The sequence below is a fragment of the Saimiri boliviensis genome, chromosome 7 (assembly GCF_048565385.1).
Source record: "Saimiri boliviensis isolate mSaiBol1 chromosome 7, mSaiBol1.pri, whole genome shotgun sequence".
Lineage (NCBI taxonomy): Eukaryota > Metazoa > Chordata > Mammalia > Primates > Cebidae > Saimiri > Saimiri boliviensis.
In genome coordinates this window covers 219184-240419 of record NC_133455.1, presented here as the reverse complement: position 1 = coordinate 240419, position 21236 = coordinate 219184, and the positions used below count along the sequence as shown (strand labels likewise).

The 21236-nt window shown below is 40.7% G+C and overlaps 1 protein-coding gene across 4 annotated transcripts in view; it reads left to right on the top strand.

Annotated features, from left to right (window-relative positions):
• ZNF10 (zinc finger protein 10) overlaps window positions 1-19317 on the top strand; it is a 38038-nt gene extending 18721 nt beyond the window's left edge. For 3 of the 4 annotated variants that reach the window (XM_039472157.2, XM_039472158.2, XM_074401977.1), the window contains 3 exons: window positions 4183-4309; window positions 4996-5091; window positions 9262-19317. In XM_039472157.2, coding sequence (XP_039328091.1) covers window positions 4183-4309; window positions 4996-5091; window positions 9262-10727 — 1689 coding nt within the window. In that variant the 3' untranslated portion in view covers window positions 10728-19317. Of the gene's footprint in view, window positions 1-3332; window positions 3573-4182; window positions 4310-4995; window positions 5092-9261 lie in introns of all 4 variants that reach the window. The other variant, XM_074401978.1, reaches the window with a different exon arrangement.
• Window positions 19318-21236: the final 1919 nt, after the last annotated feature.

Genomic DNA, 21236 nt, shown 5'->3' with positions numbered 1-21236 from the left:
AGCTCTTTCCATATAGCATAGTGTATTGGAGGTTCATCTGTGTTGCCTGAGTCAGTAGAATGTTCCTTTTTATTGCTGAGTAGATTTACATTCTGTGGCTGTACCACGCTTTGTTTATCCATTTCTTTTTAAGGGACATTTGAGTTTCTTCCAGTTTTTGCCAATTATAAATAGCGCCCTTTATTAGGTTTGCACATTTGCATGTAGGTTTTTGTGTAGACAAAATTTTTATACTCAGGTATTTAGCCAAGGGAATCATAGGTGTGTGCCAAGAGTATGTTTAACTTCATGAAAAATATGCAAGTTTTCCAAAGCAGTTATAGCATTTTTGCATTCCCACAGTAATATGTGAGAATGGCAGTTATTCTGCATACTCACCAACACTTGGTATCACACAGTTTAAATGTTTACCCTTTCTAATAACCGTCTTATGGTATCTCACTGTCATTTTAACTTTCATTTCCCTAATAAATAATGACACTGAGCATAATTTGCTTATTTGTTACCTACTACCTATATTCTCCTTTGGTGAAATGTTTAGTTTAGTCTTTTGCTGATTTTTCAAACTAGTCTGTTTTCTTATCATTGAATTTTGAGAGTCTCTCTACCTTATACATAGAAGTCCTTTGTCAGATAATATGATTTGCAAATATTATTTCCTAGTCTCTGGCTTGTCTTTTCATTCTCCTAGCAATGTCTTTTGAAAAGAAAAAAGGTTTTTAGTTTTGATGAAATTCACTGTCAATTTTCAATTTGCTTCTTTTTTTTTTGGAGACAGAGTCTCGCTCTCTCACTTAGGCTGGAGTGCAATGGTGTGATCTTGACTCACTCCAACCTCTGCCTCCTGTGTTCAAGCAATTCTCATGCCTTAGCCTCCCGAGTAGCTGGGATTACAGGCAGGCATGCACCACCATAGCCAGCTAATTTTTGTATATTTGGTAGAGATGGGGTTTTACCACATTGGCCAGGCTGGTCTCGAACCCTTGACCTCATGTGATCCTCCTGCCTCAGCCTCCTAAAGTGCTGGGATTACTGGTGATAAGCCACCATGCCTGGCCTATCAATTTGTTCTTTTATGGATCATGCTTTTGGTCCATTTATTGCTGGAAACCCTCTGAATAACTCAAGATGACAAATATTTTCTCATAGAAATTTTTTTCTTTTAGACAGAGTCTTGCTTTGTTGCCAGGCTGGAGTGCAGTGGCACGACCTCAGCTCACTGCAACTTCCACGTCCTGGATTCAAGCGATTCTCCTGCCTCAGCCTCCCAAGTAGCTACAACTATAGGCGCACGCCACCATGCCCAGCTAATTTTTGTATTTTTAGTAGAGATGGGGTTTCACCGTGTTGGCCAGGCTGGTCCCGATCTCTTGACCTCGTGATCCATCCACCTCAGCCTCCCAAAGTGTTGGGATTACAGGCGTGAGCCACTGCACCCAGCCTTCTTATGAAAGTTTTATAAATTTATGTGTTACATTTTTAATCTATTTAGGATTATTAAATTTTTTTGCAGATTGACACATTTATCGGTATGTAATATCCCTCTTTATCTCTGCTAATATTCTTCTGAAATCGATGTTGTCTGATACTAATATAGCCACTCTAGCTTTCATATGATTAGTGTTTCCATAGTACGTCTGTTTCTGTCCTTTTACTTTTAACCTCTCTAGGTTGTTATATTCAAGTATTCAATGTTGTTTTCTTTTCTTTTTTGAGATGGAATTTTGCTCTTGTTGCCCAGGCTGGAGTACAATGGTATGATCTTGGCTCACCACAACCTCCGCCTCCCCAGTTCAAGTGATTCTCTTGCCTCAGCCTCCCAAGTAGCTGGGATTACAGGCATGTGCCACCATACCTGGCTAATTTTGTATTTTTAGTAGAGATGGGGTTTCTCCATGTTGGTCAGGCTGGTCTCGAACTCCTGACCTCAGGTGATCCGTCTGCCTTGGCCTCCCAAAGTGTTAGGATTACAGGCGTGAGCCACTGCACCTCACCCAATGTTGTTTTCTTTTAGGTAGCAGATAGTTGAGGCTTTTGGTTTGTTTGTTTGTTTGTTTGTTTGTTTTGAGGCAGGGTCTCACCATTGCCCAGGCTGGAGTGCAGTGGTGCTATCACAGCTCACTGCAGTCTGGCTCAAACTCCTGGCCTCAAGTGATCCTATCATCTGTATCACCAGTAGCTATGACTACAGGCATGAGCCACCACATCCAGCTAAGTTTTAAAATTTTTGTAGACACAGGATATCACCAAGCTGGTCTGAAACTGCTGGGCTCAAGGCTTGTAGTTTTTGTTGCCTTTTTTAATTGTGTGTGTGTGTGTGAGAGAGAGAGAGAGAGAGCGAGAGAGCACGAGAGTGTGTGTGTGTGTGTGTGTGTGTGTGTGTGTGTGTGTGTGTGTTTTGAGACAGGTTCTTGGCTCTGTTGGCCAGGCTGGAGTACAGTGGTGTGATCATAGCTCATTGCAACCTCTGCCTCCTGGATTCAAGGCATCCTCTCTTCTCAGCCTCCCGAATAGCTGGGCACATGCCACCACATCCAGCTATTTTTTGTTTCTCTTGTAGAGACAAGATTTTGTCATGTTGCCAGGCTGGTCTTGAACTCTTGAACTCAAGTGATCCACCTCCCTTAGCCTCCCAAAGTGCTGAGATTACAAGTGTGAGCTGCAGTACCTGGCTGCTTTTTTTTTTCTTAATACAGTTTGGTGACCTGTTTTTAAATTATGTTTAGACCATTTCTGTTTAATGTTATTATTGGTACAATTGGGTTTAAGTGTGTTATTTTATTATATGTTCTCTGTATATCTTTTCCTCCTTCTTACTTTACTGCTTTTAGTTGAATTATTTGAATATTTTTTAGTATTCACTTAATATCTTGGTTTTTTAGTTTTATTTTTGAATCTTTTAATGTTCACCACAGGGATTAGAATATACATACCTGATCTTTTTATAGTCCACTTAGAGTTAATTTTTACCACTTCAAGTAAAATCTCAAAGCCTTACAACGTATGGGTTCCTTTACATTCCTCTCTTTATGCTAAAGTTGTATATTGAAAAACTTCACTACAAAATGTTTCAGGTCTTTCTTTCAACTGCTTTATGCATTTTTGAAGAATTTAAGAGAAGAAAACAAATATATTTACTCATTTATCTACTCTTTTTGTTACTTATCTTCCATTTCTGAGATTTCAGGTTGTATATTGAAAAACTTCACCAGAAAATGTTACAGATCTTTTTTTCAACTGTTCTGTGTATTTTTGAAGAATTTAAGAGAAGAAAACAAATGTATTGTATTTACTCAGATATGTACTGTTTTTGTTATTCATCACCCATTCAGGTTTCTCTCTGGTATCATTTTCCTTCTGCCTGAAGAACTTCCTTCAGCACATCTTCTATAGCAGATCTTCTGGCCACAAATTCTGTTATAGTTCCTTTGAGAATATATTTTGCATCATTTTGAAAGACACTTTCACTGGATGTAGAAATTCTGGTTTGTCTGTCCTTTCAGCATTTAAAAACATTATTCTACTGTCTTCTCACCTTCATGGTCTTTGGTGAGAGACCCTCAGTCACTCAGGTGGGTTTTTCTCTCTATATAAATCAATACTTACTTTTGATGTGGCTGATAAGGGCCTTGCATCTGTCTCCTGTTTCTTTGTCAGATTGTTTTGCTACTGCTAATACAATCTCCCAACTCTTCCATGTGTTTTTAGTGCCTACAAATGGTCATGAAAAATGTTTTGGATAATTATTTTAAGTTACAAAACATGGCTAGGTTGGTAAATCTCTTAAGCATTAAGGTGTACTTGAACTCAATACTTTTTTCACCTCTTTTAGTGGCTTGAATTAGCTTCTTTATTTTACATAGTATAAAAGTGGGTTTACTTTTTTGGAGAATGGATGATTCTCTCTGCCATAGCTGTTTAAAATTTAATTTAAATAAAAATGCTTATGACAGTTTTTTTTAACCTAAAGCATAACATAAAACTTGTTTTTACACAGCAGGTATCTTATAGCCCTTCCTTTTAAGACTTGACCAGAATAAATACTACTCACTCCTGGAATGAACTATGGTCCATCCACTCTACCTGCCTCAGTGCTATTAATTTATCTTCCTGTTTGTGATCAGGAAGGGGGAACAGCAAAGATACGTATCTAGTGCAATGCAAATGTGTTTGATGTTGTAGACACTGGTGACCTTCAAGGATATATTTGTGGACTTCACCAGGGAGGAGTGGAAGCTGCTGGACACTGCTCAGCAGATCGTGTACAGAAATGTGATGTTGGAGAACTATAAGAACCTGGTTTCCTTGGGTAAGACTAACTCTGTTTTTGAAGATTTTGGTTCTCCATTGATCCAAAGGGAGATAGACCCTGAAGCATTCAGAGTACAGTCTTGCGATTCAGAGACCTAATGTCTTAATTTCTTTGAGGCATAGAACAGGGTTTTTTCACTCTAGCTTTTGTGAAAAACTTAATGTATTGAAGTTCTAAAAATACCTCTTTAAAAAGTTTTCCTGCCTCTGAAAACTTGTTTTTGTTTTTGTTTTTTTTCCTGTTTCTTTTTTTTTGAGAGAGAGTTTCACTCTGTCGCCCTGGCTGGAGTGCAATGGTGCAGTTTCGGCTCACTACAACCTCCACCTCCCAGGTTCAAGCGATTCTCCTGCCTCAGCCGCCCGAGTAGCTGGGATTAACAGGTGCCTGCCACCATGCCCGGCTAATTTTTGTATTTATTTATTTTTTTTTTAGTAGAGACGGGGTTTTACCACGTTGGCCAGGCTGGTCTCGAACTCCTGACCTTGTGATGCGCCCACCTTGGCCTCCCAAAGTGCTGGGATTACAGGCATGAGCCACCGTGCCTGGCCCCTCTGTCAGCTCTTTAGAGTCCCTGCCAGTCCTGCAGAGGGTTGAGGGGTCAGGTTGAATCTGAGATGTTTATTTGTGCCTACCCCAGAGCTCCCCTGACTCTCACCCCGTTCTTTGTCTTTCATTGTGAACAGGTTGTCAACTTACTAAGCCAGATGTGATCCTCCGGTTGGAGAAAGGAGAAGAGCCCTGGGTGGTGGAGAGAGGGATTCACCAAGAGACCCATCCTGGTGAGGACCAGACAAGAGTTGTCATAGGCAGCAGCCCAGATGAGCTGTGAGGCGCTAGAACTTCTGGAGATAGTGCTACTGGCCCTGCTCACAGGCCCTTCTTCCTGGAAAGACTGAGTTTATCTGACCCCTACTTCCCCACTGCCAGTTTTCTCTCTGTATTCCATTCGCACTCAGAGACAAAGGTTTCTGTCTCTCTTGACATGCTTGGTTTCGGCCCTTGCACATCTCCTGCTTATTACCACGGACCCTAGCATCTTATGCTCTCGTTTTTCATAGAATCACTTATTGCATTTTTGCTCTTTTTCTTTCATGTGGCCCCTTCCCACAACTCAATTCTCTGTGCAAGCTTTAGAGTGGGACTCTTAGCACCTTCTTCTTTTTTGAGAGTTTATTTTCTGCCAGGTAGAAAACTGCTGCAGAGAGTTCATGAATTCTATTGCCTCAACTCTCCTTCCTTTATTTCCAGAATGGCTGCTCACAGAAACACCTGTTTTTCCCACTATACTTCAGTGTTTTGTTTTGTTTTTTTGAGATGGCGTTTCACTCAGTCTCCCAGGCTGGAGTGCAGTGGCATGGTCTCAGCTCACTGCAACCTCCGCTTCTCAAGTTCAAGTGATTCTCCTGCCTAAGCCTCCTGAGTAGCTGGGATTACAGATGTGCCACCATGTCCAGCTAATTTTTTTTTTTTTGAGACAGGGTCTCTCTCTTGTTGCCCAGGCTGGAGTGCAATGGCATGATCTTGGCTCACCACAACCTTCACGTCTTGGGTTCAAGCTATTCTCCTCTCTCAACCTCCTGAGTAGCTGGGATTGCAGGCATGCACCACCACGCCTGGCCAATTTTTATATTTTTAGTAGAGAGTGTTACTCCATGTTGGTCAGATTAGTCTCAAACTCTTGACCTCAAGTGATCACTTCCCTTGGCCTCCCAAAGTGCTGGGATTACAGGCGTGAGCCACTACACCTGGCCTAATTTTTGTATTTTTAGGAGAGATGGGGTTTCACCATGTTGGCCAGACTGGTCTCGAACTCCCGATCTCCAGTGATCTGTCCACCTTGGCCTCCCAAAATACTGGGATTACAGGCATGAACCACTGTGCCCAGCCTCTATCTAGTTCTTTATTTAATGTTTTAAAAATTTATTTCTAGGCCGGGCATGGTAGCTCATGCCTGTAATCCCAGCACTCTGGGAGGCCAAGGCGGGTGGATCACCTGAGGTCAGGAGATTGAGACCAGCCCGGCCAATATGGCAAAATCCCATATCTACTAAAAATACAAAAATTAGCTGGATGTGGTAACATGTGCCTGTAGTCCTAGCTACTCATGAAGCTGAGGCAGGAGAATCACTTAAACCTGGGAGTTGGAAGTAGCTGTAAATCGAGATTGTGCTACTGCACTCCAGCACTCCAGCACTCCAGCCTGGGCAACAGAGTGAGACTCTATTTAAAAAATATATGTGTGTGTGTGTGTGTGTGTGTGTGTGTGTGTGTGTGTGTGTGTGTAGCTTTTAAACATAATTCTTTCCCGAACTCCCCTGTGTATATCTAAGCACAGGGACAGGGAGCCTTCTAGGTTAAAAGACAGAAAGTTGTCCTTCAGCTTCCCACTCTTTTGTTCTCTACAAGTGATCTTTTCCCCAGTTTTTGTTTCTAAGCTCCATACTCTGACATCCTTCTCCTCATCCATCTCAGATGTTGCTGCTTCTCATCGTGCAGAATGTCTGGGATGCACCATGTGGGCTTATCCAGAACACGAAGCTCTGAAGCCCAGTGCAGTCTGTTCACATCAGAATAACAAGCAGTCATGTCTGTCTTTTCCTCTGATACCTAGTATACATACATATCAGGCATTTCCCTGCATCTCAGACTTTAAGTGAGATGTAAATTAAATCTGTCTGAGTCTTACTTGTCCTATAATTTAGCGTCAAGTTTTTTTCCCATGAAGCCTTTTATGATTCCTCATTAAGTACTGGCCTCTTCCTTTTCTGAACTTCCACTTCGTTTAAATCTCTACTTTGAAATATTATCATATGCTCTTTTTCACTTTTTAATATTTACCTTGTAGGTGATTGTATCAAAATGCTGTCTCAAAGCAGGCCTTTCTTGCTATTCTCCTCTCTCAGCCTTCTGAGTAGCTGGGATTGCTGCTACTTCTGCTACTTGCTGCTACTGCTGCTCCCAACTGCCTTGGGACTGCAGGAGGAAGTACTGTTATATTTTCTTTATCACCTTCTTTCTTTTCTATTTTGTCCATCCAGCAAGCCTTCCTGAATGTCTATTGACAAGTATCTAAAAATAGCAATTATTAACTGGATCCAGCAGTTTATATTTTTATTGAAAATTCATTGTCAAAAGATTTCATGGACTTAATGCATGGAGTTTTATAGAATCTACAGGGCTGTGAAATTCGTTATCAAAACAAAAAATATAATGAGTGACAATTTTTAAAAATCAGTTGTTGATTAATGGGTCCAATGGACTTTGACAATAGCTTACTTGCATGGCTATGTTATATAATATGTGGAAGATTTTAGGATATTAATAAAAGAAAGCTCCTCATTCTTATGATCAAACTCTCCACTCAGAATTGTCCTGCATTAGTGCTTAGCATGCCCCTTACAATACATGTTCTTCATAGAATCTTCCAATTGGCATTTGTAGTTTGAAAAACTTCTCCATAAGATTTTCTGGGCCGGGCGCGGTGGCTCAAGCCTGTAATCCCAGCACTTTGGGAGGCCGAGGCGGGTGGATCACAAGGTCGAGAGATCGAGACCAACCTGGTCAACATGGTGAAACCCCGTCTCTACTAAAAATACAAAAAATTAGCTGGGCATGGTGGCGCGTGCCTATAATCCCAGCTACTCAGGAGGCTGAGGCAGGAGAATTGCCTGAACCCAGGAGGCGGAGGTTGCGGTGAGCCGAGATCGCGCCATTGCACTCCAGCCTGGGTAACAAGAGCGAAACTCCGTGTCAAAAAAAAAAACAACATTGAGCAACTTGTGTAAATTCACCACTACTAGGAGTATAAAACTTAGATTGGAACTTGTATCTTGCTAACTTTTGTGTAGTTACTATTCCACCTTGTCATGCAGCTGCTTTGAAAGGTCTGCTGTGTCAGTCATCTGGGTGTTACTCTGTAGTGCTTCTGTAATACTACAGATAAAAAGCGTTGCCTGACATATGGCTGCATTCATGGTTTAAAAATACTAAATTGGGCCAGGTGCAGTGGCTCATGCCTATAATCCCAGCCCTTTGGGAGGCCAAGGAGGGTGGATCACCTGAGGTCAGGAGTTCGAGACCAGCCTGGCCCAAATGGTGAAACCCTGTCTCTACTAAAAATACAGAAAAAATTAGCCACATGTGGTTGTGGGCGCCTGTAATCCCAGCTACTTGGGAAGTTGAGGCAGGAGAATCACTTGAACCCAGGCGGTGGAGGTTGCAGTGAGCCAAGATTGTGCCATTGCACTCCAGCCTGGGCAACAGGAGCGAAACTGTCTCAAAAAAAAAAAAAAAAAAAAAAAAAAAGGCTGAAGCGGGTGGATTGCCCTGAGGTCAGGAGTTCAAGATCAGCCTGAACAATATGGTGAAACCCCGCCTTTACTAAAAATATAAAAATTAGCTGGCATGGTGGCATATGCCTGCAGTCCCAGCTGCTTATGAGGCTAAGGCAGGAGAATCACTTGAACCCAGGAGACGGAGGTTGCCGAGATCACGCCACTGCACTCCAGCCTGGGTGACAGAGTGATAGTCCATCTCAAAAAAAAAAAGAATACTAAATTGATAGTAATGTGAAGAATGTGTCAGGGGAAAGTACTGACAAGAAGTAGATGGGTGAGGGACTTACATTGTTAATATCTGGATTATAAAATGGGAGTGCAGTCGTTTTTATAGAATTTCCCTTATTTCTCCCCTCACCGTTGAATATCCTTATCCCATATGTCATGTTCTGTCTTGTGGCTTCTCTTACTCTTTTTGCTCCTTTTGAGTACTGTGCACCCCAGTGCATTTACTGTTTACTGCTCCCTTCTTTTTTCTTATTCTCTATCAAAGTTGTAAAGCTGTATTTGAAAGCACCTCTGTACGTCTCACATATTTTGTCTCCACATACATCCTACCATTCTCACCTTAATACTCTCTTTAGTTACACAAAGATTTTTGATTTCTTTCAGATTCAGAGACTGCATTTGAAATTAAATCATCAGTTTCCAGTAGGAGCATTTTTAAAGATAAGCAATCCTGTGACATTAAAATGGAAGGAATGGCAAGAAATGATCTCTGGTATTTATCGTTAGAAGAAGTCTGGAAATGTAAAGACCAGTTAGACGAGTATCAGGGAAACCGGGAGACACATTTGAGGCAAGTGGCATTCACCCAAAAGAAAGTATTTACTCAGGAGAGAGTCCCTGAAAGTGGCAAATATGGGGGAAACTGTCTTCTTCCTGCTCAGCTAGTACTGAGAGAATATTTCCATAAACGTGACTCACATACTAAAAGTTTAAAACATGATTTAGTTCTTAATGGTCATCAGGAAAGTTGTTCAAGTAACAGTAATGAATGTGGTCAAACCTTCTGTCAGAACATTCACCTTATTCAATTTGCAAGAACTCACACAGGTGATAAATCCTACAAATGCTCTGATAGTGATAACTCTGTTACTCATGGTACTTCTCTTGGTATGTCAAGGGGCATACATAGAGAAAAACCCTATGAATGCAAGGAATGTGGAAAATACTTTAGCTGGCGCTCTAATCTTACTAGGCACCAGCTTATTCATACTGGAGAAAAACCCTATGAATGTAAAGAATGTGGAAAATCTTTCAGCCGGAGTTCTCACCTCATTGGACATCAAAAGACCCATACTGGTGAGGAACCCTATGAATGTAAAGAATGTGGAAAATCCTTCAGCTGGTTCTCTCACCTTGTTACCCATCAGAGAACTCATACAGGAGACAAACTCTACACATGTAATCAGTGTGGGAAATCTTTTGTTCATAGCTCTAGGCTTATTAGACACCAGAGGACACATACTGGAGAGAAACCCTATGAATGTCCTGAATGTGGGAAATCTTTTAGACAGAGCACACATCTCATTCTGCATCAGAGAACTCATGTTAGAGTGAGGCCCTATGAATGTAATGAATGTGGAAAGTCTTATAGCCAGAGATCTCACCTTGTTGTGCATCATAGAATCCACACTGGACTAAAACCTTTTGAGTGTAAGGATTGTGGAAAATGCTTTAGTCGAAGCTCTCACCTTTATTCACATCAAAGAACCCACACTGGAGAGAAACCATATGAGTGTCATGACTGTGGAAAATCTTTCAGTCAGAGTTCTGCCCTCATTGTGCATCAGAGGATACACACTGGAGAGAAACCATATGAATGCTGTCAATGTGGGAAAGCCTTCATCCGGAAGAATGATCTCATGAAGCATCAGAGAGTTCATATTGGAGAAGAGACCTATAAATGTAATCAGTGTGGCATTATCTTCAGCCAGAACTCTCCATTTGTAGTTCATCAAATAGCTCACACTGGAGAGCAGTTCTTAACATGTCATCAGTGTGGAACAGCACTTGCTAATACCTCTAACCTTATTAGATACCAGACAAATCATATTAGAGAAAATGCTTACTAATAAATATGGGAATTTTTCACAAAGAGCAATAACCTTATTTTGCATTTGAGAACTCCTGGAGATAAGCTGTACAAATCGAATATACGTGGAGATGCTTTCAGTCTTGTTACTGTTCCATTGCACATTAGAGAATTGGTCCTGGAAGGGAAAGAAACCACAAAGTTTATTTCGTAACACAGATCCATCAGATTTTCTTCTTTTCATGAATTCCTACAGAAGTAATTGGCCTGGGAGCATTCATGACCAAGTTGTAAATGGTAGAATCTGAGATGGAATTATTAAATAGGTGAGTCGTTGAGCAAGAACCCCTTCATTTGAAAAGAAATGAGCATGCTACTCTAGTGAGAGTTGTTGCTGAGAATTTAAAAATGATAGAGTTAATGCAACAAAAGATGTAAAATAATATTCCATCAATATGTCACTGTTTACTTCTGGGACATTTAGTAGTGTTTGGCATGTTTCATGTGTCTGGTAGAAACCATATTTTGGTTAACAGCAAAGAAAATGCTTATAATGTAGTGCATTTAAAAACAACACCTCTATGCTACCAGTACCAACCCATTTTTAAATATATTTGCATGTGGGCAAGAATTGAAAGTATATAGATAATTGAACAGAATTGATTTGTTAGATAATGGGATTTTGACTGAGTTTTATAGTCTGTTTAATGTTGCTGTAATAATTTAAGAAACTTTTAAATATTTTAAGAGGATATCTACTTTCTCTATTCTACAATCAAAGAAGCTTTGAGTACCACCTATTAATGAACCTTCCTATTCTAAGTTGTTTCGGGTCACACAGTTCCACTCTTTCCACTCTTCCCAGCATTGCGAAAGCTCCTGAGAATTTGAAAACACAGTGATCCTCTGGATGTTAGGACCTAGGGAAACATTGGACATTTGGACATATCAGGGAGGGTCCACATTTTAGTGGGAACAAGTATTTAAACAATATTTAGACCAAGTGTCCTCATGTGATAAACAGATCACTGCCCAAAGATACCCTCCATCTCAAGGTAGTCTTTTATCTTTATAAAGAAAGATTAGTGTTTAAGAGCATAGACTTGAGCTAGACTACCCAGGTTGAAACCCCTCTAGCTGGGTGATCTTGAACATGCTACTTTGCTTCTCTGTGCCAAACTTACTGATATCCTCCTCTGTATATTAGCGATAATAATAGTACTTACCTGGTAGGATTATGGTGAGTATTAAATGAGTAAACAGAAACGGCTTAGAATAGTGCCTGACGTATGTTATGTTCTCTGTAGTTACCGGCTGCGATTATTAATATTATTGCCCCACCCTAATGTCTGTTACTTAATTGAAATCTGCTTGTGTGCTTATAAGAACTTACTGAGTTCTCACTTCCCTTACAGACATACACAGGTTTTCCACTTTTGCCTAAATCAGAACTTAACAACCTGGGAAAATCACTGACAAATAGTGGATATAGGTTTCATTTCTGATGATCAGTAAACAATCTGTGATGTTGTATACACATTTATTCTGTTTGTACAAAGGTTTTCCATTCTAGGAAGAGGATCCCAGTCTTCAGATTCTCTGGTAAGTTAATAACCCACAGAAGATTCAGATGATCTGTTTTAATTTTCTGTTTCAGTCTATGAATCAATCTGTTGTATAGGGACTGACCATGATTCTCCATTTTCTAGCGTAAATATTAGATGCTCAATGATTGTTGAATGATAGATGAAGTCCTGCTGAGGCCAACCAGAGATGTTGATCTCTCTCCCAGGAAAAATCTGGAAATGATGGTTAGAATCAGGGGACTTGAGAACTACAAGCAACATGGCCTCTAGCTCATACTTGTCACCATACCCCTGAGAAAAGGGGGTTGGCCCAGGCCTCACATTTTCAGTTAAGTCAGGCCTGGACTAGGTGCTGTGTTCCTTGTTTCCTGCTGCTCTAGTCACTGTGTATACACCCTACACACATAGAACATGCTACAGAAATGGTTTTCATTAAGGGAGTATAATAGTCACTTAGCTGGGGCTCAGTTTCCTCGACTGTGTAATGAGGGTACTGCTAGTGTCTACCTCCAAGAGTTGTCATGTGGATTAGGATGATATGTATGAATCACATAAGAGTGCCTGGCACATAGTGGGTGCTATTAATAATATTGCTACTGTTAACACCATAGGATCTAACTTGTAATGAAGACAGAAATATGTCTGAGGATGATCACTGAAATACTATTTATGACTGTAATTTGCAAAATGAAAAAATGTACACTAGCATAATATTTATGGCATATTCATGTAGTGGAATATTATGCAGGTGTTAAGATGTACACAAAAAGTTTTGTAACAGGAAAAATGATACTGTCATGTATTACCAAAAAAGCATGATAAATAATTGTTAATATGGAATAAGCTCAAATATGTCAAAATACATGTATTGTAAAAAATGAGTGTTACCCCAAACTAAGGAAATTTGTCAAAAGATTAATAGTAGTTAACCTATATATTGGGAAAATTGGTATTTGCTTTTCTATTTTTATACTTTTCGATTCTTCCCAAAGTCTCCTCAAAGAATATATGTTACTTTTAGAATTAGGAAAACAGTCTCCTCAGTGATGGAATATTTTTTTTCTCTTCAAAAGCTGATACCAAGGCCAGGCAGGTGTGTTGGCTCATGCTTGTAATCCCAATGACTAGGGAGGCTGAGGGAGGAGGATTGATTAAGGCTAGGAGTTCAGGAGCAGCCTGGGCAACATAGCAAGACACTGTCTCTATGGAAAATGTGAAAATTAGACAGGTGTGGTGGCGTGCACCTATAATCCTAACTACTCAAAGGCCCTGAGACAGAAGGATCACTTGAGACCCAGAATCTGAGGTTGCAGTGAGTTATGATCACGGCACTTCACTCCAACTTGAGCAACAGGGTGAGATCCTGACTCCAAAAAAGGGATGTGAGGGTTCATACATATAAATAAGCTACTAGAATCTTAATAAAAGAACTAGCAAGGTCATAGGCTACAAGGTTACAAAAATCTATTTATTAATTTGGAGATGGAGTTTCACTCCTGTTGCCCAGGCTGGAGTGCAATGGAATGATCACAGCTCACTGCAACCTCTCCCTCCAGGTTCAAGTGATTACTCCTGCCTCAGCCTCCTGGGTAGCTGGTATTACAGGTGCCCACTACCATGCCCAGCTAATTTTTTGTATTTTTAGTACAGACGTCGTTTCACCTGGTTGGGCAGGCTGGTCTCGAACTGACCTCACCTCAGTTGATCCACGTGCCTCAGCCTCCCAAAGTGCTGGGATTACAGGTGTGAGCCACCACACCCAGCCTTTATTTCTGTATACTAGCAGTGACCAATTAGGAAATGAAATTAGAAATACAGTTCTATTTATAATGATACCAAAAAAGGTTTTGAAGGAAAGGTGGGGGTTAAAGAGAGTTGGTGGCTCAACAGAAACAAGTTTATTGCCAGCAAAAACCTGCAGAGAGGACCAGCCTAGTGCCAGAGCCCACTGCTGCTTTCAGGATGGGGTAATTATAGGTGTGGGTGGTGTGGCTTGCTGCCTGGCAGGATGTGATAAAGATGTTCCTGTGATCAGGTGGTTGGCCCTTTAGCCCAGCAGGATGCGATAAGGATGTTCCTGTAGTCAGGTGCTTAGGTGGGATGTTTCTCACGGCCCAAGACCCCAGAGTATGTTTCACTCTGACCAGGGTCTGTGAAATGGGGGATGGAGGGGAAGGTTATAAAATGATGCAGCGTGAGCTAACAGTGACCAATTAGGAAGTGAAATTAGAAATGCAATTCCATTTACTGTGATACAAAAAAATGTGAAATAGTTAGATAAATTTAATGAAACGTGAAAGATCTGAACAGTGAAAACTATAAAACATTGTTGGAAGAAGTTAAAGAACATATACATATAATAAGCCGGGCACCGTGGCTCACGCCTGTAATCCCAGCACTTTGGGAGGCTGAGGCGGGTGGATCACGAGGTCAAGAGATCGAGACCATCCTGGTCAACATGGTGAAACCCCGTCTCTACTAAAAATACAAAACATTAGCAGGGCATGGTGGCGTGCGCCTGTAATCCCAGCTACTCAGGAGGCTGAGGCAGGAGAATTGCCTGAACCCAGGAGGCGGAGGTTGCGGTGAGCCGAGATCGCGCCATTGCACTCCAGCCTGGGTAACAAGAGCGAAACCCCATCTCAAAAAAAAAAAAAAAAAAAAAAAAAAATATATATATATATATATATATATATATATATAAAATAAATAAATAAAAGAAATGGAGAAATATACTGTGGTCAAGCATGGGAAGACTCAGCATTGTGAAGACGGCAGTCCTCCCGAAATCAATCTTTAAGCGCACAGGCGTTTGTGTGGATATTGACAAACTAATCAAAGATTTATGGGGAAATGCAAAGGACCTAGAATAACCAAAGCAAACTTTTCCAAAGAACAAAGCTGAGGAGCTTTTACTGCTACTTTTAAAGCTGACTATGCAACTACAGCAATGAAGACTGTGGTGTTCTCATGAGGATATACATAAAGCCTGATATTCCAAAAATGTGTAGCACAAAAAGCACAAATATAAATCAGACTTCATCAGAATTTAAAACTTCAGCTCTTTTAAAAACAATAGGGCCGGACACAGTGGCTCATGCCTGTAATCCTAGCACTTCGGTAAGCTGAGGCAGGCAGATCACATGAGCCAGGGGTTTGAGGCCAGCCTGGACAACTTGGCATAACCCCATCCTTAGAAAAAAAGCCACAAAACGCTGAGCATGGTGGCACGCACATGTACTCCCAGCTATATGGGGGTGCAGGCATGGGAGGCGCGGAGGGCTGAGGTGAGAGGACCGCTTGAATCTGGGAGATAAAGGCAGCAGTGAGCCATGAGCAAACCACTGCACTCCAGCCTGGGCCACGAAGTGAGATCCTGTCTGGAAAAAACCCAACAGGAGTATATATTCACAATACCGATATAAGGACTTGTGTCTGGAATGTAAAAAACTCCTAACTCAGTATAAGAAAAAAAATGAAAATAAGCAAATATTTTAACAAATGCTTCACAGAAGAATACACATGGATGGCCAGTGAATACAGGAAAAGATGCTTAAGATCATTAGTCATTAGGGAAATGCAAATCAAAACCATAAAGAGAGAAGCGCTTCACCTCCAGTAGCATGGCTAAGAAAAATGACATGATAAATGTAACGGAGGATTGGAGAAATTAGAACACATACATTGCTACTGGGACTGTAAAATGGTGCAGCCACTTTGGAAGAGTTTGGCATATCTTCAAAATACTAAACAGTTACCATATGACCCATCAATTCCACTGTAGGCATAAACCCAAAAGAACTGAAAATACATGTCCATGCAAGAACATGTAGATGAATGTTCAGTCTTATTTGTAGTAACTCAAAACTGCAATAAACACAGCACAATAGATGGGTGAATGGAAAATTGTGGTACATTTATATAATGGAATACTACTCAGCAATAAAATGTAACAAAATAGTGACACAACTAACAGCATAGGAAAATCTCACAAATATTCTAAGTCACACACACAAAGTACTGGCTAGGTGTGGTGGCTCACGCCTGTAATGTCAACATTTTGGGAGGCCGAAGCAGGCGGATCGCTTGAGCCCAGGAGTTCAATACCAGGGTAGGCAATGTGGCAAAACCCCCTCTTTACAAAAAATACAAAAATTAGCTGGGTATAGTGGCGCACACCTGTGGGCCCAGCTACTCAGCTGGCTGAGGTAACAGGATTGCTTGAGCCAGAGGAGGTTGAGGCTGCAGTGAGCCGTGATTGTGCCACTTCACTATTCTGGAAAGAGCGTGAGATCCTGTCTCAAAACAGAGAGGACCTACTATGTGACTCCATTTATAAAATTAACGACAGGAGATAAGTTAGTGGTTTCCTCAGGCTGAGGGTGGGAGAGCAACTGACTGCAGAGACCATACGGGAAATATTGGGAGTAATCCGTATCCTGATTGCGGTGAGGCAGGGAACTGAGGCCAGGCCACGCCGTCAGAGGCCACTCTCTCTTCAGCTCCTCGTTTCAACGTGTGGCAGCTGCTGCATGGCAATGGCAGCTGAAAAAGTACCTCTGATAGGAGCTAGGGTTTGGAGATTTTAAGTTACTTGACAAAACGAAGCTTGTAAATGGTGAGGCCTCATCTGAAAAATAACTAGCAATTTTGTGGCAGAAATTGAATAAGATCGTGTCTGGTATATAGTTTGGGGGGAATCTTACAAAAATAGCTATTTTAGTATTTAAAAAATATTGCTGGCCATGCGCAATGGCTCACGCCTATAATTGCAACACTTTGGGAGACTGAGGTGGGCAGATCACTTGATCGATACCAGCCAGGCCAACATGGTGAAACCCGTCTCTAATAAAAATATAAAAATTAGCCAGGCATGATGATGCATGCCTGTAATCCCAGGTACTTGGAAGGCTGAGGCAGGAGAATCGCTTGAACCTGGTAGGCAGAGGTTGCAGTGAGCATTCCACTGCACTCCAGCCTGGGGAATATAGTGAGACTCAGTCTCAAAAAAAAAAAAAAAAAAAAAAAAAAAAAGCCGTTTGTTATTCTTTCCAAAGATAAATGTCTCCTCAGTCCTTCTTCCTCAGTGTCCTGGCTCCTTCTTTATGTTGCCATTGTGGTGATAATGTGTCTTTAAAATTACACCGCTTTTAAGTGGAAATCAGAATCTAAAGGGAAGTAAACTGCTAAACAAGTCACATGTGGCATGCAAGTTGCATGTATTATCCCATTTAATTTTCACAACTCAAGTGTTTATTCCTTCTGTGTTGTGAGTTCAGAATGACTTGTCCAAGGTTGTACAATAAGATGTGAAGGAGCTGGGATTCAAATCCCGATCACTTTGGCTGTAGTGTCTGCACTTTTTCAGCTACCTCTTACGTCTACATCTAGCTGAGGATATTGGAATTATTCTGACTGTAATGGAAAAGCATGAGAAATTTTAAGCGAGGCCCTGGCATCAGTTACAAATGCTATAGGCACATAAGAAATCAGAAAGTATTAATGTTCACTCATTCACTGTGCCCACATTACACTGATTACATGTCTAGCCCTGCCTGGGGATAGATTACAATCTCAAGGAATCAGATACATGACTTGTATTTTCTGAAAACTCTAGGATATTTATTTCTAGAACTCCAGGACTTAAGGTGCCAACGCACCAGCCTTGCTTACCTCAAGCCTGATCTGAGACTAGCCATAATTCTCATAAAGAACACATTAATTTGGCTAATTAGAAGTATTTTCAGGCTGGACATGGTGGCTCACGCCTGTAATACCAACACTTTGGGAGGCTGAGGTGGGTGGATCACCTGAAGTCGGGAGTTCGAGACAAGCCTGACCAATGTGGAGAAACCCCATCTCTACTAAAAGTACGAAATTAGCCAGCTGGGTATGGTGGCATGTGCCTGTAATCCCAGCTACTGGGAAGGCTGAGGCAGGAGAATCCCTTGAACTCGGGAGGCAGAGGTTGTGGTGAGCCAAGATCATACCATTGCACTCCAGCCTGGGCAACAATGACAAAAATCTGACTAAAAAAAAAAAAGTATTTTTATCTCTCTACTCCTTAACCTCTCTGTTCATTCCAGTGGCAATGACCTTTGCAGAGCCATTTTCTATGTCCAGATTTTAAATGCTTTTGTATGTGTGGGTATTTTCAATGTTCCCCACCTGTTCTCTAAACTCTACCTCTCACTGTCGAAGGAGAGTTCTGTCTTTTCTAATCTGATAGCCAAGTTTATGTGATAAAAAAGAAAAAAAAAAGCAAAGAGAAATTGGATCATAAAGTCAAGAGGAAGGGCATACATTTTCCTTGCATGACCAAGCCCAGATACTGAGAGTGTGCTTAATAACATTGAACTGTGTACACTTAAAAATTGTTAAGAGGGTAAATTCTATTATATGTACTTTAACACAACTAAAAATAAACTTAAGAGGGGCCGGATGCAGTGGCTCACACCTGTAATCCTAGCACTTTGGGAGGCCAAGATGGGTGGATCACTTGAAGTTAGGAGTTCGAGACCAGCCTGGCCAACCTGGAGAAACCTGATCTCTACTAAAACTACAAAAAAAAAAAAAAAAAAAAAAAAAAAAAAAAAAATTAGCTGGGTGTGGTGGCAGGTGCCTGCAATCCCACTGACTCAGTAGGCTAAGGCAGGAGAATTGCATGAACCCAGGAGGCAGAGGTTGCAGTGAGCCGAGATCATGCCACTGCACTCCAGCCTGGTGACAGAGAGAAACTCTGTCTCAAAATAAAAAAAAAAATAATAAATAAATAATAATAACAGACTATATCCATTGAGTCACATAGGAGTTAACAAATCCATATTAATGTAAATACAGAAAGAACTTGAAATATTAATTTAAAATGTTAAATTAATTGCATAAAATATTGATTAATTACAGAGAAAATAACTTTATAGTCATGAAGCTTGACCAAAACACCTTAATCAAATTAGTAAAATAAACATTATTAGTAATAAGACAAATCAAAATCATGTTTCACCTGATAGGATGTAATGAAACAAATTCAGCTGTTACATTCCACCAAACCCATAGCTGGAGCCCTCACCAGAAGCAGGTGTTGGCAATATGCTTCTTGTTTTTCTCATTTATTAATTTAATTAAATGTTTATACAATATTAAAATATTTTAAGAACATATATAATGCTCCATATTTTAAAGGTTTTTGGTAGATTTATAAAACTACTTGAGTACCTCAAAAGCTTCAGTAGTAAGACAAATGAAGTACTTGAAAAAACAAATTGAATTTTTTAAATTTATAGATGCAGAATTAAGGTATTTAATTAAGTGTTTTCTTTTTTTTTTTTTTTTTTTTTTTTTTTTTTTTTTTTGAGACAGAGTCTTAGTCTGTCACCCAGGCTGGAGTGCAGTGGGGTGAGCTCAGCTCACTGCAAACTCCACCTCCCAGGTTCAAGCAATTCTCATGCCTCAGCCACCTGAGTAGCTGGGATTACAGACATGCACAATGACATCCAGCTAATTTTTTTTTTTCATTTTTACTAGAGATGGAGTCTTGCCATATTGGTTAGGCTGGTCTTGAAGTCCTGGCCTCAACTCATGCACCTGCCTCGGCCTCCCAAAGTCCTGAGATTATAGGCATGAGCTACCGTACCCAACCTTAAGTTTTTTAATTGACAGCAAAGTGTTTAAACATCCGTTTAAGTTGTTAAAATTTGCCAACTTGTAAACAAATTAATTTTGTAATCTATACTTAAGGCTTAAGAAAAAATGCATTTATAACTTCAAACAACAGTTTTAAAACCAAAGTAAATCCCTGGACAATTTTTGTTTGGTCATAAAACCTACATTCTTGGGCATCATAAAATTCACATTTGACAAAAATAAGAAAAAATTCTGATGAAAGATTATTAAAACTCCTACTTGCTTTTTCTCGAGAAAGTGTTGCAGCAAGAATATGCTTTATGCATTCTGTGATGAATAGCAAATGTGTCACTAATTCACGTGGCATTTACAATCCCCATGCCACCACCTACTGCATTCCTCACAGGATTCTCCTTCAAATGGCAGAGTCTCTACTGCTGCTTCCCCAGAGCTCAGAAATTAACTCCTCACATGCTGTCTTTTTTGTTACTAGTTGAAGATAAAACAATTGGAATTAGTAGTGTGAGGAGCAGAAAGTAAATGAAAAAAGTGAACAGAATACAGGCATACCTTGGAGATACTGCAGGTTCCATTCTAGACCATCACAATAAAGCAATAAATCATTATAAAGCAAGTCACACAATATTTTTGGTTTCCCAGTGAATATAAAACCTATGTTTCGAGGGTGGGCTTCAAGATGATTGACTACAGGCATCTGGTAGTCACCGCATTCACAAAGAACCAAAAATGCAAGCATATAGTCACATTTGAATAGATCATTTAAGAGAGGACATATAATTCAACAGAGAAGTGATAGAAAACTCTAAGGCAAGGACGCAGAGGAAAGCAAAGTAGCCTGCTCAGCCACTGGAGGCTGGCTGAGAACCCAGAGAAGCACCCCAATGTGAGGAAAGGGTGAGTGAGAGATTTCCCAGCAGTTCACATTTCCACCATGGTCTCCTGCAATCCTAGCATGGGAAATTTCCTCAACCCTCATGGGCCCCAGACCAACATAGTAACTGCCTGGAAACCATATGATGGCATTGCTACAGAGAGGGAGCACACACTGAGCCTCACACACACCCTGAGTCCTAAGTATCAGCAGCACAGTGCTACTTGAGAGCCCAAACCCTACCATACTTCACCCTGCACTGGGGCTCAATAGCTCCTGCATATCCACATGCCAGGAGCCCCACTGACAGGCATGCTTGGCCCTGCCACTCCTGGGGCCCACAGGCTGGCCCACCTGGAATCCCCATCTCCAGCAAAACTACTACAGTCTACACCAACAACTGTTCTCTAAGCCACTGAGGAAATCACAGGTACCACTGAAACTGCTT